The sequence below is a fragment of the Hirundo rustica genome, chromosome 16 (assembly GCF_015227805.2).
Source record: "Hirundo rustica isolate bHirRus1 chromosome 16, bHirRus1.pri.v3, whole genome shotgun sequence".
In the NCBI taxonomy this organism is placed as follows: domain Eukaryota; kingdom Metazoa; phylum Chordata; class Aves; order Passeriformes; family Hirundinidae; genus Hirundo; species Hirundo rustica.
The window spans coordinates 12,460,818-12,482,264 of record NC_053465.1 but is presented as its reverse complement, the minus strand read 5'-3'; the positions used below and the strand labels follow the sequence as shown (position 1 = coordinate 12,482,264).

The following is a 21,447-nucleotide window of genomic DNA, read 5'->3' as shown; positions in this document are numbered from 1 at the left end:
TGGATCAGACCAGTCAGACCAGTAATGCTGGGCTGACTGCTGCAATGGCCAGAACAGCCACAGAGTCCCTGACACACCAGGATTTCTGTACCCAGGACTGACTGAACCCTGCACCACCTCTGGATAAACAGCCTGGGAATGCAGCACCTTGCACCCACGGACACCTCAGCTCATCACACAAAGTCCCTGGGAAAGCTCAGCTTGGCCTGCCCTACACTTGGAGCAGGGAGAAAGTGTGGGAGAGCAGAGCATGGGGACACATCCCAGGAGGAGCTGGAGGCAGCAGGGATATGCAGGTCTGGGTGCAGACCCTTCCCCAAAAGCCAGCGCATCCTGCAGCAGTGGAAAACAGGAGGCTGAGGGCAGTAAGGGAAGGAAGGAGCCTGGCAGAGCACTGGGGCAGGCAGCAGCACCCCTACCTGCGCCCTGACCTGCCTGGGCTCCAAGAGCCACCCCTGCACCTCCCTCACCAACACTGTACAATGGGAATTTTCAGTTTCTGGGTCTGGGTGCTCCTGTGCTGGCTTTGGGACTCCTGCTTAGGAAATCAGAGAAGCCAAGAGGACAACAGATGTCCCAGTCACACCAAACTTCCTTGCTGCTCAACCACACCAACTCCCCACTGAGACTACTGAAAGAACTGAGGGAACACAGAGGCTTCTCTGCAGCACCTGGGCCAGAGCTGACACTGGGACATTGGCTCCTGGACGCATCACAGGCTTCCTGGCCAGGTCACCTCACCCAGCCCTCAGTGCCCTTGCTGAACAGAGGGGTCACATTTAACTGCTCCCAGGGATTGCCTCATTGAGGTCTAAGGCACTCAGAAATCCCTGGGTCTGGGGAAAAACCATTAACAAACACTGTGGAGAGAACAGCCCCAGACAGAAGAACCCTCCCACACACACAGAGCTTCCCACACACTGACTCCAGACGTGAGGTCCAGGGTGTTTATAACGTGTAGTACAGACACGGTGATCTTTCTACTGAGACAGACACAGAGAAGATACCAGACAGAAGTCTATCAGGGTATTTCTGAACAGTGTTCCCAAAGGATCTCAGGATGAACTTGCTTCCACTAGGAAGGATGTTTGCTCTCAGAAGGGCCACCCAAATACTGGGCAATACAGCTTCTAGGCCAGAAAAACCACAGATGGGACAGGCTGTGATTTGCAAAGCCACCTGATTTCAGCAGCTCTGTTTGTTGCAAGTTTGCACGGTCCTTCTTCTTACCCTGATTCAGGGATCTTTGTCTTTCTTGCCCTAAGCTGACCCGTGGTACAGAGGGACAAGAAATAACGGAGCCACTCTCTTCAGTGCCTTGTAGGCGTCAGTGGTCTCCGAGCAGTCCTCTGCCCAAGGACGGGAAGAACCAGTGGCGATGGAAGCCATTCTCTCCCATATCCCATCCACCTCCCCCAGAAGAGCTTCGGTCTTTTCCACGGGGATAAATCTGAGCACCAAGTCAGACGGTGGCTCCGGGCACGGTCACTCCGAGGTCTGGATGTACACGGGGACGGCCAGCATGGTGCAGGGCCCGTCCGAGGCCGTCTGCAGCTCTGCCAGGGCCAGGTTGGAGGCCATGCTGTTGGGCCGCCCGGGGACCAGCTCCGAGTCGGCAGCTCCCGACCCGCCGACCACGATGGACAGGACGGCGTCCGACTCCTGGAAGGGCTCTTTGTCGGGGCCCCCCTCGGGGGGGCTCTCCCCGGCAGCGCCGTCCTTGAGCTCCGGCAGCCCCAGCACGGCGGGCAGCGCCAGCCCGGCCTTGCGCCCCCGCGCCGCCCGCTTCTTCTGGGCCTTCCTGAGCTGCAGCTCCTTGTCCTTGGGCGAGCCCAGGCGGCACTTGTGCTCCCTCATGTACTTGTGGCGGGTGAAGCCCTTGCTGCACGTGGGGCAGCGGTATTTGTAGTTGCCGGTGTGCGAGCGCTGGTGCTCCACCATGTGGGCGCGGCGGCTGAAGGACTTGTTACAGTACTGGCACTTGTGGATCTTCATCCCTGCACGAAGGGAGAGTTGAGTTAGACACAGCCAGCGGGGAGAGCTTGGAGATCAGGGTGCTCCCTGATCAAAGGGAGGAGACATTGTGCCACACACAGGAAAGGGTGCATGGCTACAGCTTCAATGTCTGTGTTTAACTGTTGTTTTAGCCCTTAGTAAAGTCATAAAATGTCCTGAGCTGGGAGGGACCTACAGGATCACCCATTCCAGCCCCTGGCCCTGCACAGACACCCCAACAACCCCACCCTGGGCATCCCTGGCAGCGCTGTCCCAAGGCTCCTGGAGCTCTGGCAGCATCGGGGCCATGCCCATTCCCTGGGGAGCCTGGGCAGTGCCAGCACCCTCTGGGGAAGAACCTTTCCCTGATATCCAACCTAAACCTCCCTGGCACAGCTCCAGCCATTCCCTGGGTCCTCTCCCTGGTCATAGAGAGCAGAGGTCATTGCCTGTCTCTCAGCAGGAAGCTGCACACTGCAAATATACTCACCTCAAGTAAGAGCATTAAAATATCACCAAAAAAACATGTCAGGTAATTGTGACGAAAATGCATAACAATCTTGAAGCAGTCTTTTTTTCAAGTGTATTTAGTAAATAAAGAAATTTTCACTTTTTTTTCCCCCTCCAAAATATGGGAATGTACAGTCTGAAAGAACCTATGACTGCACAATCCTATCCCATCTGATCCCACTCTGCAGGGGTTTGGGAACATGGAAAGATGTCCAGTTTTACCTCAAGAGATAAAAGTCTGATTGTTCCCTGGGGTATGGGAATAAATAATGGGAATAAATTATTTGCCTTTATTAGAATTGGGAGCATCAACACAAGAAGGGAATCAAATCCCTTGAGATCTTCTTTTGCATGTGAGATGGGACTGGGGAGGAGTGGACAGAGCACTCTGGATATTCACTTGATAGCAAACAGACCAAGCAATCCAGCTCAGCTCCTGAGTCTCACCAGCAGGCTCTGCCTACAGATTGTCTTAGCAACCAGCCCAAATCTTAGACATAATCCTGAACACTCACTTAAACAGGCCTGCAGCAAAACAGAGAGAAAAAAAAATCTAAATGATTCTTATTTCTCAGGCTTAGTCCTTCTGTCACATGCTCCTGCAGCACCACAGGGAATCCCAGTCACTGCATTCCCAACCACTCACCTGAATGGGACAGAATGTGAGCCTTCAGCTTGTCAGGCCTGTTGAACTCTTTATTGCAGCCCGTGTGGCTCCTGCAACAACAACAAATGCTGGTGAGATGTGGGAATCAGCTGAGGAGCAATGTACAGACAGATCCCAGAGCATAAAGAGATCCATGATCCTTCTCCTTAGCAGCACCTAGATGTTTCTGTGCAGCCTCAGCAGAAGTTCCACTATTTCAGCCTTTCTGGGCAGGGGCTGCCACAGGGACATGTGGCTTTTCCTAAACTGCACATGGTCTGTGTCTCTCTATGAATGCTCTGAAATGCAGCAGGTTCAAGATCTCAGCCTGAGACAAAGGTACTTTGGAAGGAAGTGTGAGGTTGGCTGGAGCAGGGAGAAGCCAGTCATTCTTGGCTATCTCAGAAAGTCCATGGCTGTGCCATGGATTTGGGACTGCACCTTCCAAAACTCAGTTCCTCTGGCTTCATTAGGTCTGATGTTGTCAGATGCTGTCAGATGCTTTTGGAGACATGCAGGGAGTGAAACCCATCATCCAGGGAACCTCTGTGGTCAAATAATGCTCCTTCTCTTCCTAGTGCTCCCCCAAGCCTCCCATGAAGGAGGAGTTATTTTACAGGGCTGATGAAGCAATGAAATGTGGCCCTACAGGAAGTCAGTAACAAAGCATTGGGACTCTTGGGTTCCCAGTTCAACAGCACACAGCTGTTGTTCCAACCTCCCCACGCAGCCTGGGAGGTGCCACAGTGTCCCCTAGGACACCTGCAGGACACACTCCCCCATCCCAAGCCCGTTCTGATGTGCTGTCACGTGCAGACACACTACGTACGAGAAGGGACATTTGTATTTCTTGAAGGGCTCGTGGATGAGCATGTGGCGCTTGAGCTTGTCCTTGCGATTGAACGCTGCGTCACACACCGAGCACTTGAAGGGCTTCTCACCTGGGGAGGAGAGAGAGCGGGGCTCAGGGACAGTGCAGCCACACAGGCCGCTCTGCCATGCACAGGCACCAGGCCAGCTGTGCCACACTATAAACTTCCTTGCCCTATGGTTAAATCACACAGAATCAGGTTGGAAAAGACCTTGGAAATCATCGAGTCCAACCTATAACCTAACACCGCTTTGTCAACTAGACCATGGCACTGAGTGCCACATCCAGTCTTTTCTCCAACACCTCCAGGGATGGAGACTCCACCACTTCCCTGAGCAGCCCATTCCAGTGCCCAATCACCCTTTCTGTGAAATTCTTCCTGATGTCCAGCCTAAACTTCCCCTGGTTAAGCTGGCACAGATTAAGGCTGTATCCTCTTGTCCTGTTGCCTGGAAGAAGAGACCAACCCCTACCTGGCTACAGCCTCCTGTCAGTGTGTTGTACAGAGTGATAAGGTCTCCCCTGAGCCTCCTTTTCTCTAGGCCAAACAACCCCAACTCCCTCAGCCTCTTCTCAACAAAACAATAAATGGATGGGCACAACCCGTGCCGCACTCTGCTCCTGCTCTCCAGGGCCAAATCCCTCAGCTCTGCCACCACAGCAAGCGGGGAATCCACCTGTGTCCCCCATTTCTAACTAGTGCAGTGCTGGGCACGAGGCTGAGCCCAGCCCACAGATGTGAAACCACGTTGCTGCAAACGACTCAGAGCCAACCCTGCCACTCCTGCTACCAGGGCACAGCAGAGCCAGGGCTGTGGCACAGAGGTGACGAGCACTGGGAGCAGGGGCTGTGTACCCGAGTGGATGTGGGCGTGCAGCTTGAGGTAGTGCTCCCGCCGGAAGAACTTCTTGCAGATCTGGCACTTGAACTTGCTGCCCCCGCCGTGCGTGGGGATGTGGCGGCGCAGGTACCGCTCACAGGGGAACACCTGCAACACAAACACCGCTCAGAGGGGAGCACTGCAACTCCAAACACACCTGCCACACACAAACACACCTGCAACACAAACACCGCTCAGAGGGGAGCACTGCAACTCACAAACACAGCTGCAACACAAACACCGCTCAGAGGGGAGCACTGCAACTCACACACACACCTGCAACACAAACGCTGCTCAGAGGGGAGCACTGCAACTCACACATACCTGCAACACAACCACAGCTCAGAGGGGAGCACTGCAACTCACACACACACCTGCAACACAAACACTGCTCAGAGGGGAGCACTGCAACTCACACACACACCTACAACACAAACACCGCTCAGAGGGGAGCACTGCAACACACAAACACACCTGCAACACAAACACCGCTCAGAGGGGAGCACTGCAACACACACACACACCTGCAACACAAACACGCTCAGAGGGGAGCACTGCAACACACACACACACACATGCAACACAAACACCGCTCAGAGGGGAGCACTGCAACACACACACACACCTGCAACACAAACACGCTCAGAGGGGAGCACTGCAACTCACACACACACCTGCAACACAAACACTGCTCAGAGGGGAGCACTGCAGCACACAAACACAGCCCAGAGCCAGCACCACACACGGGACATCACGGAGCTGGCATGGGGGGTGTAGCCAGGATAGAAAACATAAGAATCAGGGAATGGTTTAGGTTGGAAGGGACCTTAAAGATCATCCAGTCCCAACAACCCTGCTGTGAGCACGAACACCTTCCACTATCCCAGGGTGCTCCAAGCCCTGTCCAACCTGGCCTCGGACTCTTCCAGGGATCCTGGGGCAGCCACAGCTTCTCTGGGCAACCTGAGCAAGAAGCTCAGTCACTGTTTCCCAGGAAGGATGCACTGTGAAAACCCTCAGGATTGTATAAAAAAAGTACAGATAGAGCTTTAAAAACAAGCCAATAAAAAAAAATGGGAAAAGAGCCAAAACTTTCTTAAGAGACACCTAAGCTGAAACCTTGCTGTCAACTGTGTAACACCACAGTGCTGAGGACCAGCATCCCAGAAGGATGCCCAGTGTTCCACCAAAGCCAGCAGAGTAGGATGGGCTGGGCAAGGATCCCCAGGAGTTCCTACTCCCCCACGGAGTTAATTTCGCTTTCTCCTTCCTCTTTACCTGTTCTCCAAGGCTCTTACTCATGGTGCCGAGGGTTCCTGTCCCCCCAGAGCCCTTGCCAGGTGTCCAGGCCTGGCTCAGCACTCACCTTCTGGCAGTGAGGGCAGGGGAAGTTGTGCGTTGCTGTCTGCAGATGGTGCTCCAGGGCTTCTGGGGTGGAGTATTTATTGACACACTTCACACACCTGGATGTGGAGAGAAAGGACAGAGCCTGTGAGCGAGGCTACTGCAGCAAACCTCACACCACAGGCAGACACACCCAGCCCCCAGCCCAGCCACCTTCCAGGGTGATCTTTGACAGGATTGATACAGAAAATAACCACTCAGGTGCTCAAGAACCTCAGGAACCCACATGCCAGCTCACACTCACACTGAGCATCCTTCAGAGCAGGAGCTGCTGGAGAACTGGGTGGAGAAGCCTTTAAATACGAGTGCACTTGCCACAGGCTGCCATGGGAGCACCCAGACCTGAGCACATACCCCACACTACTTCCTCCTGGAGACCAGCCTTAGGTAAGGAATTCACTTTACTTCAAACACCTCCTTCATCTTCATTGCTTGAAGACATCAGCCCCCAGAGAAGGAGCTGAGAGTGGGGACACAGCATGGCAGGGGTCACACATCCTGCCAGAGGGCTCTGCCAAGGCTGACTGACAGCAGCATCAGCAGTGGGGACAGAGGCACTCACACCCTGCTCCTGCCGTGAAACCCCTTCTCCCTAGGTCAGACTAAAACCTGCTCAAGCAGGGCTCTGATCTCAGAGATCCCCACGAGCTGTAGAACAAAGCTCTGTAGTGCAACTAGAAACCATGGTCTAGGCAAGAATTGGCAGATATTTATTCCATGAAATTCCTAAGTGACTCCAGTACCTCCTGGGCTTCCTACTCCCCCTGAACATTTCTGTGGGCATTTAAAAAGCTCTGTGGAGCTCTTTGTGGAACCCCTCACACTTTCCCTCCACACTAGAAGAAAAGCGTTCCAAGGAACAGACCTTTTGCAGCAAAGGGATAGGACATTTTTTCCTGGGCATGGCTCGTACAACCCACAATCCCTTTGCTGCAGGGGAAGAATCACAGGGAACAGGCTGGGAAGGGTTTCCCTGGCTCTCTGACCCAGCCCAGGGCAGGTTCAGCCGTGCCCATCACACTTCTGACTGGTGGTAAGAGGAATTGCAATGATGGGAGCTTCCCACATAACCAGTCCCAGATTTTCACTGTCATTCAGAGACTCCCTGCATTCCAAGTGCTTGGCCCTTGCAGTCTGGTGGAGGGACCCTCCCCATGTGCCACCTGGGTGCCCAAAAGCACCACAGCCACCGGACAGAGGGCCCCCTGTCCCCTCTAAGGTCCCACCAGCCACGCTCTGCACCCACTCACTCCTACAAGCCTTGTGAGCAGCGATTGTACTGTACTTGTACACGGCCATGTCCTTCTTGGGGCTGTGCTGGGGCAGCAGGCTGTGCGAGTACTGGTGCACGCCCAGCTCGTACAGCGACGGGAAGTCCTTGCTGCAGAGGTGGCAGCGGTAACTCAGCTCCTCCTGGTGGCTCTTGATGTGCTCAAGGAAGGATTCCAGCTTCTGGAAGGTCTGGGCGCAGGTCTTCACCACACATTTGTACACCTGCGAGAAGGGAGAGCAACTGGAGACGCTCACCATGGAAACAAGCAGGGAAAAGCCTCTGCCAACAGGCAGAGCTGCCGTCCTTTCTGGGAAGGAGCACAAACTGTCGGGGCACGTCCCTGAGAAAGCAAGGTGCGACAAAGGGGTGCTGATGTGAGGGCCTGAAACCACTCGAGTGGGTGGGACCACAGCACCCCAGAAATGATTGTCCCAGGACTGAGAGCTGCCACTTACACTGAAAATTTCAGATTTCACAGAATCACCAAGGTAGGAAAAGACCTCCAAGATCAGCGAGTCCAATCTTTGACTACCTTGTCAACTAAACCACAGCACCAAGTGCCAGGTGCAATCAGTTACTGAACACTTCAGGGAGGAAGACTGCACCACTTCCCTGGACAGCCCAGTCCAACGCCTGACAACCCTCTCAGTAAAGAAATTCCTCCTGATGTCCAACCTGAACCTCCCCTGGCACAGCTTGAGGCTGTCTCCTCTTGTTCTGTCCCTTGTGGGAACAAAGCCTGGCTCCCCCCTGGCTGCACCCTCTTGTCAGGGAGTTGTGGAGAATGAGAAGGTCCCCTCTGAGCCTCCTCTTCTCCAGGCTGGGCAACCCCCAGCTCCTTCAGCCACTCCTCCTCTGCCTTACTCTCTAGAACCCTTCCCCAGCTCTGCTGCCCTTCTGTGGACAAGCTCCAGCACCTCCATGTCTTTCTGGAAATGAAGGGCCCAGAACTTCACTTCTTTGCTTCCTCTCTATCCATCCAAACCTCCTTGGCTGAATTCTCACTCAGTTTTCAAAGTTTTCAAAGCCACCCAGACCACACAGCTACAACCCTGAGAGCTGAGCTGCATGTGAAGAACTGGCAGCTCCACAGACCACAAGGCTCTTGACAGACCCCCAGAACAGGTGCATTACGTGAAGCCAATGCCAATATTGCACCCACACAGACACCCTCTGCCCCTACCTGCTCATTCTTGTGCTGTGTCATGTGTGATTTGAGCTGGAAGTAGGTGTTGAACTTGCTGGGGCAGAACTGGCACTGGTAGGAGCTGTCGATCAGGACAACCTGCTTGGCCTCCAGCTTGCCCGCCTCGCTCTCCTCCAAGGGGCTCAGGGCCTGGGGTGGGGGCACCGTGTTCCTGGAGGGCTGGGGCAAACCTGGAGAGAGGGAAAGTCACAGCTGAAAGCTGCTCTGCAAGCACCATGCTGGCAGGACACGCCAGGCCAGGTTCTTCCTCCCTTTCAAAGATTCATCTTTAGATCAGATGAATCTTGCTAACAGGGTTGTTTCAAATTTGTTGACAGATTATTAAAGGCTCTCACTACTCCATCTTCCCCTCCCAGCCCGTTCTCTTTTTCCAGGGCTATAACTGCTCTGTGGAACAGTCAGAGAACAGGCCTCCACCTGTGGACCAGAGCCAGATTTACTCCCACCACTGGCAGGAGACAGGAGATAAGTTCCAGCCAGTGGTTCACAGTCCATGATGCCTACAAAGGGCAGCTCCAGTTGCCCCTTGTCCTAGACATGACATTGTCACTGCATTCCCTCCCCTACCAGGTCTGGGGCCACCAGCAGAAAAGGGATCCAGACACCAGCAAGGAGCTCTTCTCTGCCTCAAGTTATTTACAGGTGGCCACTGTGCCAGACGCAGCATGGGCATGACCTGCACAGTGCAAAGCCAGAGCACTGGGCTGTCCTAAACCAGCAGCTGTCTGTCCTCTAGGCCAGAGCTGTCAGGGTAGCTTGTGCACTGCCAAAGGTGTAGTGCCAGGGAGCGAGAAGGGGAAGACACCTTGCCCTGTGTAGGCACATACTGGGACAGTTTGGAGCCACTGTCTCCACCAGCACCTGAACCCACCACGGGGCTATGAAATGATGCAGCTTCCAGCTGGAGCTGAGCAAAGGCCACTCTTAGTGCAAAACACCAAACACAACCAGGGAATGCAAACAGCACACACAGCTCCCCTCCCTCCCTGTGTGGAGGTGCAGAAAGCTGCAGCCTCCTCACACCACTGCTGTGCCCCACACACCCCATCCCCAGGCACCACACCTGTGTTCTCCTCGTCCTCAGGCTGGTTGGGGTTCAGGGCCATGACCTGCACCGTGATGGAGTTGCGGGAGATGGTGCAGCCCAGCCCTGGAGGCCACACTTTATGGGTCTGCATGTGCTTCTTCACATTGGACTTCTGGGCAAAGGCTCGGCCACACACGATGCACTGGAAGGGCTTCTCACCCGTGTGACTGAAGGAGAAGGCACCAGGTCAGCAGCTGGTGGAGACAGGAGGCAGCCCCAGGCAGGGCCCGTGGGTGGGGGATGGCTGCCAAAGGACTGTGCTGGGCACTCAGCCTGGCAGATCACACCTGGACCCCCCAAACAACGGCTTTGAGACCTGGCACACTAAAGGAGGTGGATTGTGAGAGGCCTGGGGAAACAAGGCTGGTGCACAGACAAAACACCTGTGGTCTGGGAATGACAGGGGATCAAAGGAAGAAGCAGGAGAGGAAAACAGCTCTGCAGCAACATCAGGGCATTCACTGTCAGGGTCCCTGCACAGACCTTGGGCCTCATCGCTTTCTCAAGGGTACAAGCCTTTTCTTCCCTGTCACACTTCTCTCTCCTGCACACATCTCTGCTAGCTTGCAGCCCCCTGATCTGCCTGAATGTGCTCTCCTTTGTCCACAGCAAAAAGGTCTTTCTACTCTGCCTTTCTGCTTCAAGAGAAAGTGAAGAGTCCAGGCCGGGAAGACGTGCAGAAACCACCACTTGTCCCTTCCCATCAGTTCTGAGTCCAGCTGACTCCACTGGCGGAAAAAACTCTGCAGATTTCATCATCCTCCTTCCAGGGAAAAGCTCTCTGATTAGAGCTCCCTGTATAGACACTGAGCTTGGCTTACACCTTTCTAACAGCAGCAAACAGGAAGGGAGGGAGAGAAAAGGGAAGGGCAGAGGCAAGCAGTGGGAATGCTGCTGCTCCAGTAGTCAGGTGACAAGAGGTTTGGCTGTTAAGGTCTCATCAGCAAGGAAAATGAACCTCCAGTCCCAGCACATAATCAGCATGAAGATTACATCCACGATACAGCCTTCACTCCAGTCCCTGGGGAAAGGCTATCCTGGGATGAGAGCAATGAAGAATCCCTGCTACTGCAGCGCAGATTCTGGGACATAAACTGGGCTGCACACGCTCCCTCAGCAGAGCTGTGCCCTGCTCCAGCCCAGCCACTCTGCTGTGTGCAGGGTAGGGCACTGTTACCTCCTGATGTGCTGCTGCAGGTCGAAGTTCTTGGTAAAGGCCTTGTCACAGTATGTGCATTTCAGCTTGGGGGACTTGGGTTTGCCTGCAAGAGCACACACAAGAATGAGATCATGTGGCACAGCCCTGTCCCCACTGTGTCACAGGGCCCTCACCCCAAGACAGGACTGCTCAGGACCAAGAATAAAGAGCCTATGGAGAGATAAGATCTGCCTGGCCAGACTGGGGCGTGGCTGTGGGCACAACACCCATTTAACGCAGCCTGAGCCAACTCTGTGAATCCTGAGCAGTGTAGTCTGCTAGGGCAGGGCATCAGGCAACAACCACTGCCTTCCAGGGACCTCTCCAGTGACAAAGCACCAACCCTAAAGGTGCTTTGGGCACTGGAAGAGACACAGCATGAGTGAGAGGAAGGACCTGTCTCTGCTGTGAACCCACCAGGTTGCTCACCAGTTTCATGTGAGGCCATCATGTTCCCCCTCCAGAGCTGCAGAGCCAATGCAGCCCTCAGGGAGCTCATGGCTCAGCAGCCCGACTGGGACAAGCCCAGTGACCCACAGGGCAGGTGCTGGAGGGACTCACCTTCCTGCAGCCCAGCTGGGACAAGCCCAGTGACCACAGGGCAGGTCCTGGAGGGACTCACCTTCCTGCAGCCCAGCTGGGACAAGCCCAGTGACCCACAGGGCAGGTCCTGGAGGGACTCACCTTCCTGCAGCCCAGCTGGGACAAGCCCAGTGACCCACAGGGCAGGTCCTGGAGGGACTCACCTTCCTGCAGCCCAGCTGGGACAAGCCCAGTGACCCACAGGGCAGGTCCTGGAGGGACTCACCTTCCTGCAGCCCACTCTCGTTCTTGCAGCGTCGAGTTTTGGCAGCAGCAGGGGAATCAAAGCCAACCACAGAGCCTCCTGCACTGCTCAGGGGGGTGGGAGCACTGGTGCTCTTGGCCTTGAACCCCTGCTTCCCAGGGCTGTACACAGGGGGAGAGGGGTACACAGGGCTCTCCACACACTGGCTCGGTACCTGTGAGAGGAAAATTCATCAGTGGAACAGGTTTGCTACAGACAATTATACCATGTCCAAATTTCCATCTCCACCCACACCAGGCTGCACTTGGGTTGACTTTTTTTCTGCAGAACTGGATCAAGTTTCTGGCTCACCAGTACAACAATGTCTATCTAACCAAAACTAACACCCTGCAGAGTGTGAAACTCTCCTGCTGAACATCAAAAAGCATCCAGAAGTTATTACAGCAGGAACAGGGCAGTAAAGAAACACTCTGAGGGAGCTGTCTTGTCCCTTATCTATGTCTCATGCCTGGAAGAGTTTCTTATCCCTCTGGAGCAGGCTACCAGAAGGATCACTGCCGACCCTGTGGGTTCACACCAGTCCTGAAGCAGGGATCTCCAGATCCCAGTGCCTGTCCTGGCAGGACTGCAGAGGGGAAGGAAGGCTCAAGGAAACTCCAGGTGTCAAAGCACTGCTGTTTATGTGAGCATCAAGAGTAGGAGAGAACACTAAAGAGACAGAGTGATCAGTCTGGGGTGACATTTTAAGGGCATTTCTGCTGCCCACCCCCATGAATTAACATAGACCACCACGTATCCAACATCCCCATCCATTCCTGTCCACTGGCACTTCCAGACCAGATGTCAGTTATACAGATAAGGATGCCAAACCTCAGCCACAGCCAGTAGCTCCTGCTGTCAAGGGCAGTGCAAATGTAGAGACTGCAAACAGCTGATCCATCAGTAAATCCACCTTGCCTGTGCCGTTACTTAGCAAAAACCACCTTGACAAGCTCATTGAGATTTAGACTGGACTTTTCTCTCCACATAGGCCTCAAGTGTGCAGTATGGTGCTCTGCTTCTACAGAAGGCAAGCCCCTCACTTCTATTCCCTCCCACTCCCAACATACACAGGTATTCCTCGCCCAGAAACAAATGTTCAGGTCTCCCAAGCCTGTGACAGTCTTCTGTCTCTCTCAGCTATTTCTCCTCTTCTCAGAATCTTCATCATCTTACTGATCTCCTTCCATTTGCTACCTTCTCCCAGAGAAAATAATTGCTGTTAAATAACCTAGCCCATCTTCCCACGCTACAACTCCACATTCCTCAAGGCCAGATTGTATGAGGCCTGGAGCAATCCGGTCCAGTGGGAGCTGTCCATCCCGAAGGCAGGGGATGAGCTTTAAGGCCCCTCCCAACCCAACCCATCCTGTGATTCTCTAAAGAGGGATCCTTAGGAGCAGCCCTGGCCTTACCTCCATGGGCGGGTAGGGCTGCATGCCCAGGGTCTGGATCTCCACGGTGCTGGACGCTGCCATGGGAGCAGGGGCACTGTACACCTCCACGCCGCCGCTGCCGCTGCCGGGCTGCCCCGGAGCCCCCAGGCTGGGCGGGGCGGGCGGCGGCTGCGGGGGTGGCGGCGGGGCCGGCGGGGGCTGGGACAGGTAGCCAGCCCCAGCGTGCATACTCATGCTGCTCTGCAAACAGACACACACGACAGACACGTGGGAAATGCTGCAGCCAGGAGCAGGAGGGGCTGCTCCCTCAGACACGCTCCCCGTCCCAGTTCGCCCGCAGGAACAGCGGTGATGTCTTGGCACGGCACAGCACATCCAGCTGGCGGGTTGGACCAGACTGCTGGAGGCCTGGCATGACCTGTGGGTACACACTGCCTTCTCCAAAACCCAAGCCCTCAAGCCCCACTGCTTTTACTGCTTTGTTCTTAAAGCTTTTAATCCTTCTGGTTACAAGGAATATTTTCAGAGTATGGAGAGCGTGTACAGCCCAGCCAGCCTGGGGAGAGCCCTAACAACCCTCCCAGGAGGAGAGGAATCCATGGAGTAAGCTGACAAGGGCCCTGGAAACCAATCATCATATGGGGGCTCAAAAAAAGCTGGAGAGACCACACTACAGAGATCTGAGCATCCAGCAACAAGCAAGTTTGTGAGCAACACTGAGGTGTGTGGGGGAGCCAAAACACTGGAGGGAAGGAACGGGGATCTGAACCGGCTTGAGAGGTGTGTCTGTGTGAACCTCAGGGAGTTCAACAAGACCAAGTGCAGAGTGCTGCACCTGGGTCAGGGCGATCCCAAGCACAGATACAGGCTGGGCAGTGAATGATTGATTGGGGGGAAGGACTTGGGAGTGTTGGTGCATGAGAAGCCAACGTGACCCAGCTGTGGGCACTTGCAGCCCTGAAAGCCAACCATGTCCTGGGAGGGATCCTCAGCAGTGTGGGCATATCCCTGGAAGTGTCCAAGGCCAGGCTGGACAGGGCTTGGAGCAGCCTGGGACAGGGGAAGGTGTCAGTGCCATGGCCAAGGGGCTGGGATTGGGTGAGCTTTGCCCATGACTCCCTGGATCCACACGTGCCCCTCACCTGCACCGGGGGCTGCACCGCTGGCATGGGCTGGTCCAAGGAGGTGAAAGCAGACATGGCTGACATCAGCACCTCGTCACTGACCAAGATGTTCCCCTGCACCAGGGTCTGAATCAAAGGTGATGGGGGAACCGTGATGTATGTAGAGATTTGCTGAAAGAAAAGAAAGATACACTGGTAACCAGCAACAGGTCAAAACAGTACCCAAAAAACAATGACACTGCTTTTTACCGAGCCTCGGGGTCTCTGCTTTCACAGACTCTGGTCAGCAGTGAGCCACAGTAATTATCTGCAGCTCCCTGCTGAGTCCGTGGGAGCTCTTAACTCCACAAACGTTCTTCAGAAAGGAGGAAAAAAATATCACAGTGGCTCAGAAAGTGGCCATTGGCTGCAATTCAAATCAGGGGTTATTAAACAAGATCTGCAGGACAAACTGGTCATGAACAAGTTCAGGCCTCTCCTGTGTGCTTGCCCCAGCAAAGGAAAGTGGAAAACTCAGGGAGGCTGCTCTGGCTCAGATGGTGAATGTCAGGCTCATCTCTTCAGACTGGACTCAGGTTATAGCAGGGCAGGGAGGCTGTTGAATTTTTTGGCAGTAGATAATCTGTGTTTGCAGCCCTGGGAAGAAACACCATCCATTGGGACTACATCAGCTTGCAAAAAGCAGTTGGTTTGAAAGTACTTTGGAAACCATTTACATGTCATGCACCAGGGACTCACAGTGGAAGATTCTCTAGGGAACAAGAGTTACTCCAGAGGAGATATTCATCACACCACATTACGTGGGCTTATTTGCAAGAATGGGAGAGAAGGGATGCAGGGATGAAGCTGCTCCACTTCTGCCCACGAGCCAGACCACGGCCCAGGGGACAGCAGAAGCCACAGCCCCTGAGAGCACCCAGGCTTGTGGCCAGGCTCTGACCCTGGGGCTCTTCAGTGCAGCCCAGGTCTGGCTGCAGCACAGACAGAACACAAAACCCCCTATGTCCTGTCCTGAAATAAGGCTGCCAGAGACTCCTCCTGGAGGACACCTCACTGCAGAGGCACCACTTCAACCATGAGGTGAAAAGCCAACAAAGGGACAACAGCCGAGCCTCCTAGTAAAGAGCTCAGTCATGAGGCACCACTGGATCTAAAACCATCACCCCAAAGCCCCCAGCCCCCAGCAGCAGAGCCCATGCCTGAGCTCAGTACCTGCCGGCCAGCAGTGGGAGCCTGCTGCACGGAGGTGATGGACGGGCTGTACACGCTGTTGGTGGCCAGAGATACCGAGGAGAGGGACGGGGCACTGCCCTGGCACTGCTCTCTCTTGTGGGTCATGAAGGCAGGCAGGGAGTTGAACTGCTTCTTACACTTCCCACACAGGAACACATCTTCGTCATCTGCAGTGAAGAAGAGCAGAGCTTCAGGCCTTCTCCTGCATTCCCCAATGCTCCACCCACCACCCAATGTAGGGTAACAGGCACCTCTGGATCTCAGCACCTCGAGGACATCATCATCAGGAGAGGACAGCTGCGAAGGCCAAGCTGTCCCTCCTCCCCAGGCCCAAGCTCTCCCTAAAGCCAAGTGATGTGACTGAGTCCACCTTAGCCCTATCCCATACACAAACCCCACTGGTTCCCTGGGACACACTAATCCCACTGTCTGTCTTCTCACCCCAAATAAAGGAACAACCAACCTTGCTCCTGTAGCACCCTCTGTTTTTAGTCAAAGCAGCTCCTTCCAAAGCATCAGCAATATGCTGGCCGAGGCAGATTTTATTACTCAGTTGCACAAAGCACAAGTACCTTGGATAAGGGCACAGAGTCACTGACACAGCTTGTGTCCTAAAGCCACCCCTCCACAACATTGCTGGTTTTTGGCACCTATGCCCGACGTTAGAAGCAGAAAGAAGACAACCCAGTTACAAGTCCCAGCTGAAATGTGCAGCGTTAGCAAACCACACACCATTTGCACTGCATGCAGGCACATCACAAGGCTGTTCCCCTGAGTCACAGCCTGAAGGTGGCCATTTCGGGGACACAGACTGTAACTCCTCAGGGGATAACTCCCCATCCACTCAGCAAGGTCTAGTCCAGCACTGTGAGGGTCCACATGCACATAAATGAACAGCTCCCATACTCAGGACTGAAGCACCCGAGCATCTCCAGAGGAGAAGGAGTGGATATTAAATAAAAAACATCAACAGTAAAGGCACTAGACGTAGGAAGAGTGGCTTTTCCCTCCCTTTGTGTCTTTATTGGAAGCTCATGGTCAAGTCTGTTGTCATGAGCACCTCCAAAAACATCACTGCTCGCTTGGGCACCCGTCCCTTCCTCCTGCTCTGTCCCGTCCTGCTGAGGGCTCACAACACTCGTAGCAGCATCCCACACACCCAGCTGTTCTGCCAGCTGTGCACGCTGCAGGGGAGATGTGCAGCCCTCCTGCCCTGTCCTCTCTCCCAGTGCCACCAGGACTCACCCATGGGCTGGATGGAGGAGGAGTTGACATTGGGAGCAGACGGATCTGTGACACCTCCTTGTCCATCCAGTAAGGACTGCACCGCCAGCACTGTCTGATTGTCCATCCCTGAAAGAGACACAAGTATGGATGGCAAACTGAACACAGCCAGACAGGGAGTGTTTGGGCCCTGGGAGCTCATTCCTGAGCCACTCTCACCTTCTCACCCTCTACAACTAACACACAACAGCAATACTCCCACCTGTCTTCAGAACTCCTTTGGTGCAAAAAGAGAATGGAAGAGGGGCAAGGAAAGCCAAAAGAGGGTTTGGTTTCAGACACTTGCTGCAGAGAGGAAGGATGCTTCTAACACTGGGTATGAAAAGAGCTGAGAGTGTCACAGGGAGTGGGGATGTCACAGGACAGAAGCCTGGGTGGAACTGCGCGAGGATGCAGCAGACACCGAGCTCAGGGCAGACAAAATCCTTGTGTGCAGCAGCTCTCCCAGCAGCAGAGTCACAAGTGCCTCCCTGTTTACAAGGCATTCCCAGATCGGATCAGACACAGGGCACACACACCCAGTCAGATCTGTTGTTACAATCAACTTACTTGCTTTGGCACAAACATTTTTCACTACAGCTAGAACGTTATAAAATATTCCAGATAAATACAGAAGATTGGGAGTACTCATCTAGGGAGACAACCTGGTCAGCAGCACGGGACTGTGGATTAAGCACGACACACTTCTTTCTTTTGAATGTAAAGACACAAAGGACAATCTGATTTTGGAAGAAAAGGAGCAAAAAGGGGTGACTTTAATGCACCACTCCTTCCTATCACTCTTTTATGACACAGAACTCACAAAGGAAGCAAATGGCACAGCAAGGTTATGTTATATCTTGTGGATTAAGGGAGAGAAGAAAGCTGGGGGGGTCTTAGGTGTTTTTTTCACTTCCAGGACTTTGAAAAACAAAACTGCAAAGCACTGATCTCAGAATTACGTGACACAGGAAAGGAAAATCAATGAGTCTGATTGCTCCTAAGCAGTGAGGTGAGGACTGCTGAGATGAGGAGAGGTTGCTCAGCAGACAGCAGCAGCAAAGACAGTGAAGCACCACAGCAGATCAGAGCATAAGGGACCAGCACAGCAGGAGCATCCACCACCCCAAGTTCCTCTCATAAAATTTCTCCTGAACAACTGGAGTGGTACCTTCTTGATGGGGAGTACCCATATAATCTACAGCCTTTTAAAGATACCCTAAATGCTCATTTCTCCTGCACTTCCAGTGTGAAGTATGTCACATTAAGAGTCTGTGAACACCTTTTCCATCCTTTCACTGGGAAGATGCTGCAAACCTTGCTCGTGTCCCTGGGAGAGAGAAGAGCACCAGCAGCTGCTGAAGGCAGCAGATCCCACTACATCACACCCTCCCATCAAATTCCCACCATGCCTATGGGAAGCCTTTCACACAGATCAGAGGCACAGCAAAGCTGCAGGTCCAGTTCTGCAAGCCTTGGCTTGCAGGAAGAGCTGGAGCCAGCCCTGCAGCTCAGCCCCGCTGGCAGAACACTGCTGGAACAGTGCTGGGAGCGTCTCCTCACTCAGCCAAAGCCCTGCTCTAAAATACACCTCCTCCTGCACAAAGAACCTCTGGGAAACTGCAAAGGGAGCACTGCAGGCTTCTGACGGCACAGCCAAAGCAGACAGTGGCCTAGAGCAGCACCTCTCTGAAAAAGTAAGCTGCAAGGAAAAGAAGGATCAAAAATTCAGGTGAACTGTAGCATGGGGGTAATTACGATTGCACAAGCAGTGCCACTCTTGATGTGCCTGGCACTGGACAACTGGGTTTCCTTCTGGCACAGAGTCAGATCTTCCAAGCAAAAAAGCCAACCAATTGCTTTGATCCCACTAGGAGGAAGAAGCTTGAGGAGAGGCCAAGACCTGAACACAATGATGCAGCAACATCACCAGTGCTGCACTCAGCCTCTTGATGGAGAAAAACAGGACAACAGAAATATTTATTTGGCAATACAGAGCCCCTGCACTTCACTGAGTAACTGCACACCACCACACTCCCCACAGGGAAACCCCTGAGGACATGGCTAGCAACCCATGCAGACAAGCTGGCAGTTACTTGGTTACACGGATGCCAGTCACAGCCATCCACGGACTCCAGGACAAAGCTCTGGATCCATCCTGCCCTGCCTACAGCCAGCACCAGCCTGCAGGATGCTCCTCAGTCATGGAACTTAAAACCCAGCTCCCTCTCTCCTGGCAGGAGCTGAGGTGCCCAGAGCCTGACAAAACCAAGGTGATTTGGGGAAGCCAAGATAAAAGCACAGGACTACTGATCTGTGCCTTTTTTTCTTCCCTTTCAAATTTCCCTCAGCTGTAGATGAAACAAGACTGTCCATGTCGCCCAGGTGATAAAGCCTTTTTTTTTTTTCTGACAGGAGCACCAGGTGCTTTAGTGACAGGTGAAGAAGCACCTGTGCCCTGCAGCACCCTGAGACCAGGTTGCTCTAAGAATGCCAAGTCACCATCGACTTGTAATCCGATCAACAAGACAAAACAAACAAGCTCAGGCACTAAAAGCTGCCAATTGCTGTGGGCTTAAAAAAAAACAAATCAAAAAACCCGCTCTTTTTCAGTTTGTTAAAAAGCTTTGGTGTCCTGAATGCTGCAGGGAAACTAACACAATGAGGAGCTGATTGCAGAGAGGAAATAGGGACACGATTCTACAAAGGGTGCTAGCAAATACACCAAGTAACCTAACAAAATAGAGAAAAATATTTATTCTGTGCTCCTCTCTCTGCTGCTGTGGTCACAAGGTGATACTCAAAAGCAGAGGTGACAATCCCAACACCAAGCCTTCCAGGCAGTGTAAAGGAAAATACATCTGTAATCCAATTTAGGAAATCAATGCCTATGAAACAGTTTCTCTCCAAAGAGGCTGAGCCCTCGCCCAGTGTCAGACTGCCACAGCTTGGCAGGTCCTCCTCGGATGGCACCTGGCTGTAAACAGTATCCCGACACTACAGTGACATGTACCTGAGCACAACCCCTTCACCCACACAACAGGCACTGCCTGGGCACTGCCAAAGAGCAGTCACCCCTCAAAATACACATGCAGGGGCCAGCAGCCACCCAGGCACTGTGCCTGGGGCTGGCACGGAGCATGGCACAACAGGGGAGAGGATGGGGGACCCCGGCATGCAGGGACGTGGGAGGCACAGGAGCATTGAGAGTGCCCTGGGGATTGGGGATGCTGTTTTCTGGGCACAGAGACAGGGGTGATGGGAATGTCCCCATGTGCAGGGCACAGGAGCACGGAGGGCATGGAGTGTCCAGGAGCAGCAGGGGCAGGATGGGGATGGAGTGTCCAGGAGCAGCAGGGGCAGGATGGGGATGGAGTGTCCAGGAGAAGCAGACACAGGATGAGGATGGAGTGTCCAGGAGCAGCAGGGGCAGGATGGGGATGGAGTGTCCAGGAACAGCAGACACAGGATGGGGATGGAGTGTCCAGGAGCAGCAGGGGCAGGATGGAGATGGAGTGTCCAGGAACAGCAGACACAGGATGGGGATGGAGTGTCCAGGAGCAGCAGGGGCAGGATGGAGATGGAGTGTCCAGGAGCAGCAGGGGCAGGATGGGGATGGAGTGTCCAGGAGCAGCAGGGGCAGGATGGGGATGGAGTGTCCAGGAGCAGCAGACACAGCGCAGGGAGGGCATGGGATGCCTCGAGGCGTCGGGCGCTGGCACAGGTAGGGATGTGGGGCACCGCGCACAGGGCCTGTGGTAAATGAGGGCTACCCGGTGCTCGGGCACTGCGCTGGGCGGTGCGCCGATGCCGGGGCGCACAGGCAGGAGGTGGCACAGGGCCGGGGGACCGCAGGTGACAGCGGTGCTGCAGGGAGCCGCGGACGGCGCGGCGAGCCCCGGGCTGAGGCTGCGTCCGCGGTGCCGGCAGCGGAGGAGCAGCGCGGGAGACAGCCCGGGGCTACCGGCAGCGCCACACGCCGCGCCGGGCCGGGCCTCACGGGGCGGTCCCGCGGCGGCCCCTCGTCCCGCGCGGCGGCGGCGCTGCACAGGGGGAGCTCGGAGGAGCGGGGGTCGCGCCCCTCGGCTGTCGCCGCGGCTCGGGAGGTCCCGGCGCGGCCCCGGTGGGGCCCCGTTACCTTCCAGCGCCTCGAAGATCGCCTGCGCCATCTTGGAGCGGCGGCGGCAGCGGCGCCGCCAGGGGGCGCCCGCCGCCCGCTACGGGCCCACAGCGCGGGAGAGGCGGGGGAGGCCCCGGGCGGGGGCGCGTGTTCAACTCGGGGAGCGGCAGAGCGGCACTGCGACAGCCCGCACAGACTGGGCAGGGACCGCCCGGCGGCCGCCCCTGCCCCGGTCGGGCTTCCGGTGCGGCCGCGGCGGCCACGACCCCCGGCCCATGACCGGGCTGCGCCGGGCCGGGCTCACCGCGGCGCCCGCCGCCCCCACGGAGCGGGTGGGCGGGACGACTTTCTCGGCCCCCATTGGCTGCAGGACAGGCCCTCCGCACCAATGAGAGGGAGATGCTGCTGCTTA

At 54.9% G+C, this 21,447-nt stretch overlaps 1 protein-coding gene across 1 annotated transcript; it reads right to left on the bottom strand.

Moving 5' to 3' along the window:
* Window positions 1-933: 933 nt before the first annotated feature.
* On the bottom strand, window positions 934-21,145 carry ZNF341 (zinc finger protein 341). Its single transcript, XM_040080294.2, has 15 exons — window positions 21,054-21,145; window positions 16,898-17,005; window positions 15,632-15,819; window positions 14,438-14,590; window positions 13,314-13,535; window positions 11,881-12,073; window positions 11,052-11,136; window positions 9,851-10,041; window positions 8,764-8,957; window positions 7,593-7,801; window positions 6,270-6,366; window positions 4,879-5,011; window positions 3,981-4,092; window positions 3,152-3,222; window positions 934-1,997 (listed from the first exon to the last, which is right to left on the bottom strand). The coding sequence occupies exons 1-15, from the start codon at window positions 21,082-21,084 to the stop codon at window positions 1,486-1,488; spliced, it is 2,499 nt and encodes an 832-aa protein (XP_039936228.1). The 5' UTR covers window positions 21,085-21,145; the 3' UTR covers window positions 934-1,485.
* Window positions 21,146-21,447: the final 302 nt, after the last annotated feature.